This window comes from Scyliorhinus torazame, chromosome 11 (genome assembly GCF_047496885.1).
Source record: "Scyliorhinus torazame isolate Kashiwa2021f chromosome 11, sScyTor2.1, whole genome shotgun sequence".
Taxonomy (NCBI): domain Eukaryota; kingdom Metazoa; phylum Chordata; class Chondrichthyes; order Carcharhiniformes; family Scyliorhinidae; genus Scyliorhinus; species Scyliorhinus torazame.
In genome coordinates, this window is record NC_092717.1 from 225,868,694 (window position 1) to 225,885,884 (window position 17,191).

Below are 17,191 nucleotides of genomic sequence, written 5' to 3' on the forward strand. Positions count from 1 at the left end.
CAGCGTGAGCGGAGAGAGAGCCGGGACAGCGAAAACAGCGCGGGAGGAGAGAGCTGGGAGATTTAAAAAGCACGGGAGGAGAGAGCCCGGACAGCGAAAACAGCGCGAGCGGAGAGAGAGCCGGGACAGCGAAAACAGCGCTGGAAGAGAGAGCCGGGAGATTTAAAAAGCTCGGAAGGAGAGAGCCCGGACAGTGCTGGGAGAGGTGAGTGCACAGAAGGTGTGGCTGGAGTGCCTTTCGACATGGAGTGCTGATTGGAACAGAGTGCATCTGAGTTTAGGTGAGTGACTGAGTTCGGGTGAGTGGCTGTGTTTTTGTTGGTGTTCGGGTTTATCCTTGAGGTTCTATAAAAAAATGTTTTAAAATTATTTTAATTAATTAACTAGTTGAATATGGCTGGACAGGTGATGTGCTGTTGCTGTATGATGATGGAACTGGTGGATCCGATTGAGACCGTCAGTGACCAGATCTGCAGCAAGTGTTGGCTGCTCGAGGAACTTCGGCTCAGAATTGATGAGCTGGAGACCGAGCTGCACACACTGCGGCACATCAGGGAGGGGGAAAATTACCTGGACACTTTGTTTCAGGAGGCAGTCACACCCGGTAGAATAAGTACTGTTAATTCGGACAGTGGTCAGGGACAGAGTGGTGTGACTGCAAGGGAGGCAGGTAGGGGGATCCTGAGTTTAGGAGTTGAGGAGCCTCAGCCCTTGACCTTGTCCGACAGGTATGAGGTACTTGCTCCCTGTGTGGATGAGGAAGAGGGCTGTAGGGAGGATGCATTGACTGACCACTGCACTGTGGAACAGGAAGCCATTCAAGAGGGGGGAGCAAAAAGACAAGTGGTAGTTGTAGGGGATTCTATAATGAGGGGGATTGATGGCATCTTCTGCACACCCTCCAGTGCCAGTACGTCCTTTCTCAAGTAAGGAGACCAAAACTGAACACAATACTCGAGGTGTGGCCTCACTAACACCTTATACAATTGCAGCAGAACCTCCCTAGTCTTAAACTCCATCCCTCTAGCAATGAAGGACAAAATTCCATTTGCCTTCTTAATCACCTGTTGCACCTGAAAACCAACTTTTTGCGACTCATGCACTAGCACACCCAGGTCTCTCTGCACAGCAGCATGTTTTAATATTTTATCAAAATATTGGAGCCCAGACAGACGCACCCATCCCCCCACCCCCCACATGCCTCCTCCACTGGCCCCATATCCGCAGGGCCGCCCTCACTGCCGAGCTGGTGGAGTACCTGGCCGGCGACAGCGGTAGGGGAGCCGTGACCAGGGCTGCCAAACTGGTGCCCCTGCACGAAGCCGCCTCCACTCGCTCCCAGATAGACCCTGTACCCACCATCCACTTCCTTATCATGGCTATGTTAGCCGCCCAGTAGTAGTTGATCAGACTCGGCAATGCCAGTTCCCCCTTGCTGCGGCTCCTTTCAAGCATCGCCTTCTTCACCCGCGGGGTTTTGAAGCCAACTGTTTTCTAACACACCTAATAGGTAAAAGATCGCTAAATATTAAGCCCCTGTCTTACTAAATACCCATTTTAAATTCACTCATAACCTCAGGTCATCTCAAAACATACAGCTTACAAAACAGCATGACACAGCACAAATTGTACAACATAAAAACACATAATGCTCTATCCAAAGGCCGGTGCAGACCCGATGGGCCAAATGGCCTCCTTCTGCGCTATAAATTCTATGATTCTATGATAATTCAACAGAAACACAGAATGACCTAAGAGATTAAAACAAACACTTTGACAAAACAGTATCCAAGGACAGGGCAGGCTCCATGGCAACAGCATAGCAACTACATGGTAATATCAAGGCACCATTGTTCTCAATGTTGATAACAGCTAAGTCAGCAAGAAGTCAGTTCAACCCGGCCACGATAACAGCATAGAATCGCATTCCATAACACATACAAGAAACATTTCAAGTTAATGTTACATGTTAAAGACTGACAGCTAACCGTCAAATCAAACTCATTTGATTTTAACCCAAACCAATTGGGATTACATAGGGGTGTAGATAGATGGCAAAAGACTGATATGATTTAGTATAACCGTGTCAGTCCGTACGGCCATCTTTATCTTGAGTCATCTATACTTTGATCCAACGTACTCGCTGTCTCTCTATTTTTCATATTTTCACTTTTCCACTCTAACTCTTGAAGTAAATGCAAGCTGTTTGCCGTAAGCAAGAAAATCATTTCTGTATCATTTGAATGTTAAATTGTGTACAAATTACTTCTCTTTGAGTCCTTTTGCATGCCGGACATATTAGAGAATAAGATTTAAGTGATTCTCAATTGTGATCAAATTGAAGACAATAAACGATTCTTATTTGCACCCGAGAAGTGTTAACTCAAATTTTTACTGAGTTTTAGTGTTCGCAAGTGCCACTTGATCCGCATGGTAGATCTCTACAACTGGCGTAGTTCGGCAAAAAGGGGAGGAGCCAGCCAGGAAGAAATCAGAAGACCAAAAAAAGACCAGAAGGACGGGAGACCCAAAGAAAAACGGCTAGACTGGGGTAAGAAACATCTTTTTCGAAGCCGCATCAAGCAGTGCTTCGACCCCTTAGAAAGGACCTTTTTATAGACTGTGTTAATTCAATCGGGTGCCGGTCATTGAAACCAAAGTAAAACGGGACTGAAAAAATAATCACGGTGGTGTACACATATTACACATAGTTGACGACCACACATAGTTGACGACCAAAATGAATTGGGTGTAAGGCTGAGTTTATGGCAGACATGACTCCAAAATTAGATTCAGGACCTTCAAATGGGAGAGAACTACTTCCCACAAAGTCCAAGGGAGGTCGCGCTGTACCAGATGTCTCTATTGACGATGTATTGGATGATTTGGGATCTTTGATTCGTAAACAATTTGGACTATGTGAAATTTCAAGAAAAATGTAATCAAAATATGATATCCCCAGAGTACAGTGGTCCCTCGATAATATCAAGAGGGCATGGGGAAAAAACACACGCTTGCATGCTGAAGAACGTGCAAAATGGTCTCTTGCAATCATGGAACAGCTTCGCAGATAGCAAGAAGTAACTGTTAAAAGTGATCATGACCTTAAGTCCACTAAAGATCAACTAGCTGCAGTTGTTGAGGAATTACGAGATGCAAAATCTAAACTTGAGTATTATGATCAGATTAAAACATTACTGGAAAACAAAACCTTTAAAGTTCAACAACAATCATTTCAAATTGATGAACTCCAAAAGGAAAATACTGACTCAGAATCCAAACTTCAACAGTTAATATCAGAAAATGATGGTCTTAAAAGTCAAAATTGCCAGTTACTTGAGGAAAAATGTATTTTGGAAAGTGACATGGATACCATGAAATGTCATAACAAATGACAGACAAATTAACAGCTCAAAAGCCTTCAAATCTGTCATTACAAAATCCGCTGAACTCTCCAAAGCAAACAGCGCCACCAACGGGATGAGTTAAAAAGATTTTAACAAGGCCCAAGATATACAAGTGATACCTAAACCAAATCCGACATTATTGCAAGCTGCTACTGACATGAAAACAATGAATACACCGATCGAAGTTCCACAGGGGGAGTATGACCAAATGAACTATCTGTCTGTTCCGGGTTCAAGGACCCTTTTACCCCAGAACAAACCGTTATCTTACTCAGAGACCGATCACAAAATGCTGCTGGCCCCGAAAAGCCTCTCATGGCAGCTTTAATAGACTGTGAGATTTTTAAACAAGAAAAGTCTATTCGGTTAAGCAACAAGCCTCGTGGCAAACAAAGTGTAATACAACTTAACCCATTAAGCACCAAACAGCTTGGAGCTTAAGTGATAAAGACAACAGCCTGGGTTTTAAACCATTTAGAAGATCTGTCAAAAACCCATTTTGTCACTGGTTTAAAACCAGAACTGTCTGCAGCTGTAAACTTGATCCTACTCAGACCTCAGCCTCCGTCCGAACAGCAACTGCTAAAAATAGCACATCAATCGTTGCTTCTCCTCCTCCGTTAATGACAAATCCAACCCCTATACACACTTCGAAAAAGAATTCCAGAAGATTCCTTTCTCGTGTTGAAGACGGCCATTTTGCGAGTTTCAGATTTCATGATTATTGATCATGAAATTCAATGCAAAGAAGTGTGAGGTGATTCATTTTGGCAGAAAGAATGTGGACAAATAGTATAAAATAATGGAGAAGCTCTGAAGCGAGTGTAGGAACAAAGGGACTTCTGAGTTTGCACATACGTTATTGAAGATGACAGGACATGTTGAGAAAGTAGTTAAAACATATGATATAGAATTCCTACATTGCAGAAGGAGGCCATTCGCTCATTGAATCTGCACCGAACTTCTGAAAGGGCACCTTACCTAGCCCACTCCCTCTACCCCTAACTGCATAACACCACCTAATCTGCATATCTTTGGACACTAATGGTAAATTTAGCATGGCCAATCCAACTACGCTGCACATCTTTGGACAGTGGGAGTAAACCAGAGCGCCCAGAGGAAATCCATGCAGACGCAGGGATAAAGGATAAACTCCACACAGTCACCCAAGGTCAGAATTGAACCTGAGTCTCTGGCGTTGTGAGGCAGCAGCGCTAATCACTGCCAATGTGCCATCCTATCCTTGGTCTCATTAATAGGGGCATTGAATACAGTGAAAATGAAAAATGAAAATTGCTTATTGTCACAAGTAGGCTTCAAATGTTGTTACTGTGAAAAGCCCCTAGTCGCCACATTCCGGCACCTGTTTGGGGAGGCTGGTACAGAAAGAGTAAGGGGGTCATGTTGAACGTGAATTAGATACTAGTCAGGCCTCATCTGGAGTACCACGATCAGTTCTGAGTGCCATATTTGAGAAAACACGCAAAGGCTTTGGAGATAGTACAGAGCAGATTCATATTCTAGGAATAACCAACTGTAGCCAAGAGGATAGATTGGCACGGTTGGGTCTCTTTTCCTTGGAGGAAAGAAAGCTGTGAGGAGATTTGATAGAGGTATGCAAGATCCTGAGGAGTATGGACATGGTAAATGATGAGAAACTGATCCCATTGTTATGCCAGGTTGTGGAGGGCACAGCAAATCACCATAAAGTACACCACCAGAGCGGTCGAGGCAGTCGACTTCATTTTCAGCAGCCCAATGCACCGCTCAATGACAGCCCAGGTGGCCACATAGGATATCGGGACTCCGCATTGGTCTCTGGCCTCTGTACTGGCATCATCAGCCAGATACTAAGCGGATACTCCCAGAGCCATTTAGTCATCCTGGGGTGTTCTTCGAAGATACCAGGGATCTCCGAAAGCCCCAGGATTTGGCTGTTGTCCACACTCTTGGGAAGCATGCACGCACGTGCATGATCTTAATGGGGTGGTCGCACATGAGTTGGACGTTCAGGGAGTGGAACCCCTTCCTGTTAACGAAAGGCGCTCCCCGACTGCCCATGCAAGGCGACATGTGTGCCATCTATTACCCACTGGACCTGGGATATCCAGGCGATGGTGGAGAATCCTGCTGGCTGGGCATCCTGTCGGGCTTGGTCCAGGTAAAAGTTTATAAAATTAGCGGCCTGGGCAAACAGGGTGATGTACCGTCAATTACCACGAGATGAGAATGATGAAACAATCGAGGCTTTATTGCACAAGATATTGCGCCTCCTGCAGCTGGAACCAGAATGGAAGCAGCGCAGGAGAGCATAAACTTTTATACATCGCCTGCTGGGAGGAGCCAGCAGGCTGGGATGTACTGTGGTATCTGTAATACAGTGGCAGTACCGTAATACATGTGTGTTACCAGTGGTGTTTACCACATTCGCCCACTGTTTAAAAAAAAGTCCGGCGAGGGTCAAGAACAACATTACAGATTCAGTCTGTCGGGTTCTTTGACCCTCCGCTGCGATCGCCTCAGTCCTGGTGGTGGTGTGGGCGGCGATGTGGTCACCTGCGACTCCGGGAGCGTGTTGTCCTCCCATTCGTCACCCCTTAGTGGATCCGGTGAGGGGACGGATCCTGCTGACGTGGGGGCTGCAGTGAGGTTCGCTGGTGGGAGGGTGGGTGGCGCAGGGGTGGACGAGGCAACTGGTGGGGGGGAGGGGGGGGGGGGGAGAGGAGGAGCGTAATCAGGTCGGGGGTTGTGGGTGGGGACCCAGCGGGGGACAGGTCACGGAGGGAGACTGAGGAGGTGGACTTTCTCAATCAAAGGATCTGATTTATGGCTCCGCACATGCTTCCGGAAGAGGACGGATCCAGGAACTGTCAGCCATGTTGGGAGCGAGACCCCGGAGGTGGACTTCCTAGGGAAGGCAAACACATGTTCGTGAGGGGTCTCATTAGTAGCGGTGCACAGAAGTGGAGCGCGTCAGGGAGGACCTACTGCCAGCGAGAGACCGGGAGATTTCTAGACCGAAGGGCCAGCAGGATGGCCTTCCAGACCGTCCCGTTCTCCCTCTCCACTTGCCCGTTTCCCCGGGGGTTGTAGCTGGTCGTCCTGCTCGAGGCGATGCCCTTGCTGAGCAGGAACTGACGCAGCTCATCACTCATGAAGGAGGATTTCCGATCGCTGTGGATGTAGGTGGGGAAATCGAACAGGATGAGGATGCTGTGCAGGGCCTTGATGACCGTGGCAGAAGTCATATCGGGGCATGGGATGGCGAATGGGAAATGGGAGTACTCATCAATTACATTGAGGAAGTACACGTTGCAGTCGGTGGAGGGGAGGGGCCCTTTGTAGTCCATGCTGAGGCATTCAAAGGGGCGGGAGGCCTTCACCAGGTGCGCTCTATCTGGTCGGTAGAAGTGCGGCTTGCACTCCGCGCAGACTTGGCAGTCTCTGGTCACGGTCCTGACCTCCTCGATGGAGTAGGGCAGGTTGCGGGCCTTGTTAAAATGGAAGAACCATGTGACCCCCGGGTGGCAGAGGTAATTGTGGCGAGCCCGGAGTCAGTCCACTTGTGCGCTGGCACATGTACCGCGGGATAGGGCGTCAGGGGGCTCGTTGAGCTTCCCGGGGTGATACAAAATCTCGTAATTGTAGGTAGAGAGCTCGATCCTCCACCTCAAGATCTTGTCATTTGTGATCTTGCCCCGCTGCGTATTGTTAAACATGAAGGAAACCGACTGTTGGTCAGTGAGGAGAGTGAATCTCCTGCCGGTCAGGTAATGCCGCCAATGCCGCACAGCTTCCACAATGGTTTGGGCCCCCTTTTCGACAGAGGAGTGCCGAATTTCGGAGGCATGGAGGGTGCGGGAAAAGAAAGCAACGGGTGTGCCTGCCTGGTTGAGGGTGGCGGCCAGAGCCACGTCTGATGCATCACTCTCCACCTGGAAGGGGAGGGACTCGATGACCGCGTGCATCGTGGCCTTGGCGATGTCCGCCTTGATGTAGTTGAAGGCCCGGCGGGCCTCAGCCGTCAGGGAAAAACTGTGGACTTGATGAATGGGCGGGCCTTGTCCGCATAATCAGGGACCCACTGAGCGTAATATGAGAAAAACCCTAGGCATCATTTCAGGGCCTTGGGGCAGTGAGTGGGGGAGGGGGGGGGGGGAGTTCCAGGAGGGGGCGCATGCGGTCGGGGTCGGGCCCTAGGACTTCATTTTCCACCACGTAGCCAAGGATGGTCAAGCGGTTGGTGCGGAACATGCATTTCTCCTTATTGTAGGTGAGGTTAAGGAGTTTGACGGAGTGGAGGAATTTTTGGAGGTTGGCGTCGTGGTCCTGCTGATCGTGGCCGCAAATGGTGACATTATCTAGGTACGGGAAGGTGGCCCGCAGTCTGTACTGGTCAACCATTCGGTCCATCTCTCGCTGGAAGACCGAGACCCCATTGGTGATGCCTAAGGGAACTCAAAGGAAGTGATAGAGGCGGCCGTCTGCTTTAACGCAGTGTATTGGCGGTCCTCCGGGCGGATGGGGAGCTGGTGGTAGGCAGACTTCAAGTCAACTGTGGAGAAGGCAGGATACTGCGCAATCTGGTTGACCATGTCAGAGATGCGTGGGAGGGGGTACGCGTCGAGTTGCGTGTACCGGTTGATGGTCTGACTGTAGTCAATGACCATCCTGTGCTTCTCCCCGGTCTTCACTACCACCACTTGAGCTCTCCAGGGGCTGTTACTGGCCTCAATGGTCCCCTCCCGCAGAACCTGTTGGACCTCCGACTTGATAAAGGTCCTGTCCTGCGCACTGTACTGTTTGCTTCTAGTGGCGACTGGCTTACAGTCCGGGGTGAGGTTTGCAAATAGTGAAAGCGGATCGACCTTAAGGGTCGTGAGGCCGCAGACGGTGAGGGGGGCGGGGGTCTGCCGAATTTCAGCCTAAGGCTTTGGAGGTGGCATTGAAAATTGAGACCTAGTAACAGGGCAGCGCAGAGGTGGGGGAGGACGTAGAGTTGCTGTACTCTACGCCCTGGACGGTGAGGGTCGCGACGCAGTACCCCCGGATTTGCACGGAATGGGATCCAGATTTTCTGGGTGACGGGGAGTACCGGGAGGGAGCAGCGCCTTACCGTAGCAGGGTGGATGAAACTGTCTGTGCTCCTGGAGTCAAAGAGGCAGGTCGTCTCGTGCCCGTTGATCTTTACCGTTGTCGTAGCAGTCACGAGGTTGCGGGGTCGAGACTGGTCAAGGGTGATGGAGGCGAGCTGCGGATGATGTTGGGAGGTCCCGGGCTGATCAGCGGTGGCGGAGGTATCGGTGGTCCGCGAACGGCCAGGCGAGTAGAGGTCCTGAGGCACGGTCCAAGATGGCGCTGACGATGGCCACGCCCATGGGGCGCATATGGCGGACGGCATCAAAGATGGCATTGCCCACGGGCCGCACGTGGCTTGTGGTGGAGAAGATGGCGGCGCCCCTGGATCACACGTGGGGGGGAGCCTGGAAACAGCAGCCACCGACCGGGCCTGGCAAACGGAAACGATGTGGACCTTCTTCCCACACCCGTTGCAGGTCACGCTCCGCGCCGGGCAGCGCTTCCTGGGATGTTTGCTCTGGCCACAAAAGTAACATTTGGGCCCTCCGGAGTTGGTCGGCTGCTGCGCAGCGCAGGCTTATGGTGTACTCGAGTCAGCCGCCGGTGGGGCCCACAAGGCTGCCGCGCGGTCGGAGGTGTAGGCTTCCAGGTTGCGGGAGGCCACTTCTAGTGAGTTAGCAAGCGGCACAGTTTCTGTAAGGTCGAGCGTACCCCCTTCCAATAACCGCTGGCGAACGCAAGTAGACTTAATGCCCGTGACATAAGCGTCTCTGATCAGTAGTTCGGTGTGCTGGACTGCCGAAACTGCCTGGCAGTTACAGTTCCTACCGAGTATCCATAGAGCCCACAGGAAATCGTCCTGAGACTCCTCCGGGAGTTGCTGTCCCGTGGCCAGGAGGTGCCTGGCGTACACTTGATTCACAGACTTGATGTACTGTCCCTTTAGTAGCGCCATCGCTTCTGTGTAGGTGGGCGCGTCCCGGATGAGGGGAAAAACTTGAGGGCTCCCCTGTGAGTAGAGGACCTGGAGCTTCTGTGGGTCCGAGAGTTCTTCAGTGGCTGCTCTGAGGTAGTCTTCAAAGCAGGCTCGCCAGTGCCCGAAGGTGGACGTGGCGTCGGCTGCGTGAGGGCTCAGCTTCAGACGATCAGGTTTGATGAAGATGTTCAGCTTTTAAAAATCTTATGCAATAAATTGATTTACCGTCAATTACCATGAGACGAGAATGGTGAAACAATCAAGGCTTTATTGCACAAGATGTTATGCCTCCTGCAGCTGGAACCAGAATGGGAGCAGCGCAGGAGAGCATACACTTTTATACATCGCCTGCTGGGAGGAGCCAGCAGGCTGGGATTTACTGAGGTAGCTGTAATACAGTGGCAGTACCGTAATACATGTAGATGTAGTGTGTTACCAGTGGTGTTTACCACACAGGGTATCTGTGACTTCACGGATACAGTTGTGGGCTGTGCTGCACAAGTCCTCACCTAAGCCCTAGAATTATCATAGAATAATCCTGAGGCATAGAAGTTCAGAGCTTTGGTGACTTTGACAGCCATCGGATGTGGGTATCCTCCTCCTCCATGTGCCCTTGTTGAAGCAGAGCCTCCTGCGGCACATCGTGCCGTCATCTGTTTGAAAATCCAGCGATTTCTTTACACCTTGGGCCATCGCCAGCCTCCTCCTCTGATCCTTTCCTGGCCTGATGGACGGCGGCTCCTCATGGTGTGGGGCCCTGCACATGGGCTACAGCCTCGGGCCTCTGTTGACGGTGCTGCCGCCGCCTTCTGCGCCTGGCCGCAGCAGGGTCCTTTGGGCACCTGGCACCTGACATTTGACCCCAAACAGCCGCTGGGAACGTTTCCTGGATCAGGTGCTGGTTCCCTGCCCAGTTCACACACCCATCTTCTGGTTGCAGGGATATCCCCAGTGTTGTGGTCCAGCTCCTGGGTGTTCAAATGTTGGCTGCTGCCTCTAGAGTGTTGCTGCCTCTGGGATTCAGGCAGAGTGCCCAGGCCTCACGGGCTGATTGGAATGCTAGGCTTCAACAACCTCCTGCTTCATGGCATTTGTTTCCACAGGAATCCACATTACTAGAATTGCGAATTTGTCATTTGCAATAGCCTGGAGCATGCAGCCAGTGGTTGCCACGGTCAGTCGGAGTTAAAGAGACCATCAGCATCTTACCACAAATGGGGCTCTGTCACGGGGGTGTTCGCTGGAACAAACAGCCCCCGTTATAGGTATACACAATACGGGGGGGTGTAATGCCGGGCCCCCGGGCGCAGCCCCCTCCCCCCGTAACGGTAGCCCCATTCTGACTGAGCCTCCTCCTACTCCCATGCTCCGGGCTAGCTGCCTGATTCTGAAGATGGCGACACACCTCCTTGAATCCCCACAACAGCTAGTCCACCAGCTTCACGTTTTTAAACAGTGTGCACGTGACTGCTCATTGGGGAGGCGGTTAGATCATGGATGGTTCGATAGGGGGCCCTTCCTGTTAATGGAATGTAGATTGATCTCAATTGGTGATAATTGGTTTCTCGCCACACTGGGGCAGGATTCTCATCACACCAATGGGAGCGGGCCGGATAGATTAGAAACCGATTAGCGCCCGGCATGGTTCCCGATTTTGGCCTCCCGCTATCTTACCGGCCCGTCCATTCTCTCGCCCGACGCGGCGTGGCCAGTAGATTGCACCCTGAGTGACAAATGGTATATTTTGCAAGATATTTTAAAATGTCACTCAAATTACTTCATGTAATACAAATGAATAGTAACAGCTACTTTCAGATGAACTGTGCTGCTCTGTTTAAAGACTTCAGATGCACAATTAAATAAAAATTGTCACCCTGCCATTAGTTTCCCTTTTAGCTATTCCAATGACCTTTTACACAGAGATTGAATTTGAAAGCTTTTAAGTGGCATTACCCATCTCTCATCAGTTGCACAGTGCGCTGAATAACACATATTCCCTCTCATATTGGCATTAACATGTGAATCACTTCCTGATGGCTCCCTATGAACTTCTTCCTCTCTTTCATAATTTTCCTCTGCTTCAATATCCTGTAAAGGTAAAATGAAACATAAATTTGCAAATTGTACAAATATACATTCCAGCCATATTTAAAAGATTCATAAAAGCCATCACTAAAACACATAAAACACTTCACTACATCTACGTTGCTCGTGTCACACGGGAGGGTTTAAACCAAAAAACTGAGGGAGAACTGGGGAATAGGGCCAGTATGGCTCTGAGGAAGAGCAGACAGGGAGATGTTACTGAAAACAGCGGGTCTGGTGGCCTGAAGTGCATATGTTCTAATGCAAGAAGTATAACAGGTAAGGCAGATGAACTTAGAGCTTGGATTAGTACTTGGAACTATGATGTTGTTGCCATTACAGAGACCGGTTGAGGGAAGGACAGGATTAGCAGCTATTTAGATGTTTCAGGCGGGATAGAGGGGGATATAAATGGGGTGGAGGAGTTGCACTACTGGTTAGGGAGAATATCGCAGCTGTACTGCGGGAGGACACCTCAGAGGGCAGCGAGGCTATATGGGTAGAGATCAGGAGTAAGAAGGGTGCAGTCACAATGTTGGGGGTTTACTACAGGCCTCCCAACAGCCAGCGGGAGATAGAGGAGCAGATAATTCAGGGCAGCACGGTAGCATTGTGGATAGCACAATTGCTTCACAGCTCCAGGGTCCCAGGTTCGATTCCGGCTTGGGTCACTGTCTGTGCGGAGTCTGCACATCCTCCCCGTGTGTGCGTGGGTTTCCTCCGTGTGCTCCGGTTTCCTCCCACAGTCCAAAGTCCAAAGAAAGTCTAATACAGGTAGTGAACATACAGTGAATGGTGGAACCCTCAAGAGTATTGACAGAGAGATCTAGGTGTACAGGTCCACAGGTCACTGAAAGGGGCAACACAGGTGGAGAAGGTAGTCAAGAACGCATATGGCATGCTTGCCTTCATTGGCCGGGGCATTGAGTAGAAAAATTGGCAAGTTATGTTGCAGCTGTACAGAACCTTAGTTAGGCCACACTTGGAGTATAGTGTTCAATTCTGGTCACCACACTACCAGAAGGATGTGGAGACTTCAGCGAGGGTGCAGAAGAGATTTACCAGGATGTTGCCTGGTATGGAGGGCATCAGCTATGATGAGAGGTTGAATAAACTCGGTTTGTTCTCACTGGAACGACGGAGGTTGAAGGGCGACCTGATAGAGGTCTACAAAATTATGAGGGGCATAGACAGAGTGGATAATCAGATACTTTTTCCCAGGGTAGAGGGGTCAATTATTAGGGGGCATAGGTTTAAGGTGCGAGGGGCAAGGTTTAGAGGAGATGTACAAGGCATTTTTTTTTACACAGAGGGTAGCGGGTGCCTGGAACTCACTGCTGGAGAAGGTGGTGGAAGCAGGGACGACAGTGATGTTTCAGGGGCATCTTGACAAATACATGAATAGAATGGGAATAGAGGGATACGGACCCCGGAAGTGTAGAAGATTTTAGTTTAGATGGGGCAGCATGGTTGGTGCAGGCTTGGTGCGCAGAAGGGCCTGTTCCTGTGCTGTACTTTTCTTTGTTCTTTGTATTTCTTCATCAAGTTGTGAGAAGACATGTTTAGTCAGAACTGTTCTCTCCCTCCTTCCGCTGATAATCACAGGGTGATCTCAAATCAACCCCTGCCAGAGAATAATCTGAGTTAAGACTGGAATTTTGAAAATAAATCATGACATGGGTACATCTTTTCCTAACTTGTCTGTTATCATGACATTGTTTCAGAAACAATTGCCCAGATAATGCTAGCAATAGTGTATGTGATGGGTCTACCCTCTGAATAATAATACAAACAAATCCTCCCATCTTTTTAAAGTTACTACTGTGGTGATATACATCACCGTAAGTACACAAAGGGTTAATGTACATACACTACACCTCGCTAGACACTACAGGGAACACCAGAGACATGACACACAGACAGTCAACCAGTAGGTCAGTAAGATAGGACACGACCAATGGGCTGTCACGAAACACACAGAGGTGACACTACCACAGGAGGGCATTACACCAACCCATATATAAGGACACTGCACACATGATCTTCCTCTTTCCAGTGGAGACTCTCAGTGAGTACAGACACAGGGTTGATTGAACATCACTCCCACCACGTGGATTGTAGCAGACTGGTTCATCAGTCTGAGTAGCTATAGCAGGATTAACAGTAGCGTCAAATCCAAGTAGGAGAATTGTTAACAGTAATAAACGTGTTAAAGCTATCTCCAAATCTGAACCTTCCTTTGTCAGAGTGCACATCAAGGAAGCAGCTTATGCTACATCAAGAGCATAACAAAACAACTACTTCCATAACCCTCTTCACTACTGTGTATGTCAAATGTAAATCAGCCAAAATGAGGTCCACTCATGTAAAATAAAAAGTATACGTCAATGACAATAATTCAAATCAATAAATATATAGTTGCCACGGTCAGACAGCTTGGAAGACTGGATCTATCATTCAAGGACATTATATGTGATTCATTTTGTGCCACACTATACTTTTCAGTTTTCAAATGTTCCATCATTTATATATGATTCCAGCATGATTCGCATCATGTTTTGGGAGTGCAGAGGTGGTGAGGTGAGGCAGAATTTCCTGGTCAGAACTTAAGCAGGTCCAACATCTTAAACCGTATGTGCATTTCCTGCTCTGTGGGAAAAGCAACTAATGTTTTCACATTGCTGTATGTTCAGCAAAAGAGGTAAATTTTATATTTTGATGCCGGCCAGCTTGTGAACTACTGGTTCGGCTGAACAGAGACTTGGTTTTCCTTTGGTGCCTTTGTCTGACCAGATGCTCCTGCACAGTGCTTCTACAGTGGCTGCAATATGACTGACAAAAGACTGCTGACTTTAAGTGGGAAGACTACTGATGGCCTTGCAGGGTGACTTCACACAGCTCTGGCTCTAGAAAAGCTAACTTTGAACTGCACCACCTCGTCACAGGTGCCAGTAATGTGGTTGGGTGACAGCAGCAAGGGCACTGGAAAAGTGGCCATGGCGAGAAAATTAATACCGTCATCCTGAGAGAGGACAGCAGGTTCGTGCACCACTACGTCAATGCTCCTCTCCCCGGGTGATGCCTCTGTATTCCCAACAACGTGTTGGAGGGCAGATTGTTGGACTGCTGTGACACCCTTCAAGTGTCTTTGAGAAATAGAATTACCCCCCACTTTCTTGGTAATAAGTATGGGTTCCAAGACCTGCATGAAGTAGTGTGCGAGGCAGGTGCTGAACTCCCCATGTTCCTTGACAGTGGCTGCAGACTTTCTGGCAGGCCTGGCACTGCACTTATGATTTCTCTCTACATGCCATTCAACTTTTTCCATCTCACTTCATTGAGGCTCTTCTATGATTCCTCTGCAGCAGACCTCATCTGTGACCTCGGCCTCTGGCAAGCTGGCACTTACATCATCCTTTTCCCTTGCCCTGGCTGCAGACCACCCATGCCAGGTGTCTCACCATGTGAAGCTCCCACCTATAAAGTGCATGCAGTATCAGTATCTGTGCTGAGTGTGAGAGTGAGAAAGAATGTTTCTTCCTCATTCAGTTTCTTTTTCCTCTTCCTCTTGTTGTCCATATCTTGTTCCTTCATGGCTAGGTTAGAATTTGTGGGTATCTGAAAGTAGAACGGCACAAAGGTATGATTGTCATGAGGAGCAGAGGTGAAACCAAGAGGTGCTTACACTATCTGTAGATGGGAAACAGAAGTGAATGTAGGGTAAGCAGGAAGTGCAATATGAGGAGGAGGATTAGGTATGAGCACACTATGATCTTCGATGCTTCCAGTTGTTCAGTTGATGAGGGCCTCAGTCATGGCTGCTCCAGCCATGGCATGTACTTTCCCCTCCATCAGGGTGAGGACATGTAGCCATGGCTATCCCCTGCTGGTTAGATGCTGCTGCATCTTTGTGCCACCTTGCCCCGCAAGACTGAAATGTATCAGTGAGTGTGGTGCAATGTGTTTGGGTGATGTGCTTGCAATTGTTAAACAGCTGGAAAACTGTTGAACAGTGTGCAAGCTGTGAGATGTGGATGTGACACTGAAGTAATGCTAAATGTGTGAGGGTGTGGTGAAGCTATGAAAAAAATGAGATATGGTTGATGGGTTGTTGGTCGGTGGGTGAAGGGATGGTGGTTAATTAAGTAGTGTGATGCCCATGCTCATTTACAAGGATATGGCATTTGAAGATGATTTCACTGACCTTGAGTTATCATTGATTATTGAACTTCTTGCAGCACTGCATCCAGGTCCTTGGACTATAATATTGCTATTGAACAAGGTGGCTATCTTCTCCCATTGGCTCACCAGTGTCTTTCTGGACGGATCTCCTGATCTTCAATGAATACAGTACCTCTCTGGGCTGAATTTTATGGTGAGGCCACACTGCCTGCTCCCCAGAAGATAAGCTGGTCCCAAACTGAAAGACTTTAAAAATAGTTCCCACAGCAATAACACTCTCCGGGCAGCATAAACAAGCTTAGGGTTGGATTTCCACCCCTCAATGGGAGGAACCCTCAAGAGTTGCCTGCCAATCTGATTGACAACAGTGCCAGAATTCAGTAGTGGGCACTGTTGTGACTGCAAGCAGGCCGATGAGATTGAAGATGGACACCGGACCCAGGTAAGTCCCGGGCTTTTAGAGAAGGGAGTCATTGGGCACCCCAGGGAGAGTGAATGAGAGGGGTGAGGGTGGGTTTTGGAGGCTATGCAAGTGGTACAAAGGAGGGGCTTACATCTTCGGGGTTTACCACTGATGAGCACAGGCATCCCCTGAATGATAGCTCCCCTCTTCCTTTCTGTCGTTTCACCAAAGTTGTTTGAAAAATGGTCTTCCCATTGTTTTCCAGTTGCCACTGCCCAATGGAGGAAGATTGGGGGCCTTAAGATAAAATTACTGGCCACTTAAGGCCTCAATAGGCCTAAAGGTGTGCAGGCTAGTGGGCACCTTACCCATCCCTCCATATTATGGGGACCAGTTGGAGATCAGCAGAAAGGTGTGGACTAGCCACCGAAAAATAATTACGTGCCCCTCCCCTTCCATCTGAAAACACTCCACATTTTCAGAACATAAGAACATAAGATCTAGGAGCAGGAGTAGGCCATCTGGCCTCTCGAGCCTGCTCCACCATTCACTGAGATCATGGCTGATCTTTTGTGGACTCAGCTCCACTTTCCGGCCCGAACACCATAACCGTTAATCCCTTTATTCTTCAAAAAACGATCTATCTTTATCTTAAAAACATTTAATGAAGGAGCCTCTACTGCTTCACTGGGCAAAGAATTCCATAGATTAACAACCCTTTGGGTGAAGACGTTCCTCCTAAATCTACTTCCCCTTATTTTGAGGCTATGCCCCCTAGTTCTGCTTTCACCCGCCAGTGGTAACAACCTGCCCGCATCTATCCTATCTATTCCCTTCATAATCTTATATGTTTCTATAAGATCCCCCCTCATCCTTCTAAATTCCAACGAGTAAAATCCCAGTCTACTCAACCGCTCCTCGTAATCCAACCCCTTCAGCTCTGGGATTAACCTAGTGAATCTCCTCTGCACACCCTCCAGTGCCAGTACGTCCTTTCTCAAGTAAGGAGACCACAACTGAACACAATACTCCAGGTGTGGCCTCACTAACACCTTATAC

General features: G+C 49.0%; 1 protein-coding gene across 5 annotated transcripts in view; it reads right to left on the reverse strand.

The window, feature by feature from the left end:
* Positions 1-17,191, reverse strand: part of LOC140385819 (piezo-type mechanosensitive ion channel component 2-like) — a 1,561,269-nt gene that overhangs the window by 540,338 nt on the left and 1,003,740 nt on the right. For all 5 annotated transcript variants that reach the window (XM_072468377.1, XM_072468380.1, XM_072468378.1 and 2 more), the window contains exon 9: positions 11,416-11,550. In XM_072468377.1, the coding sequence (XP_072324478.1) occupies positions 11,416-11,550 (135 nt within the window). The remainder of the gene's footprint in view (positions 1-11,415; positions 11,551-17,191) is intronic.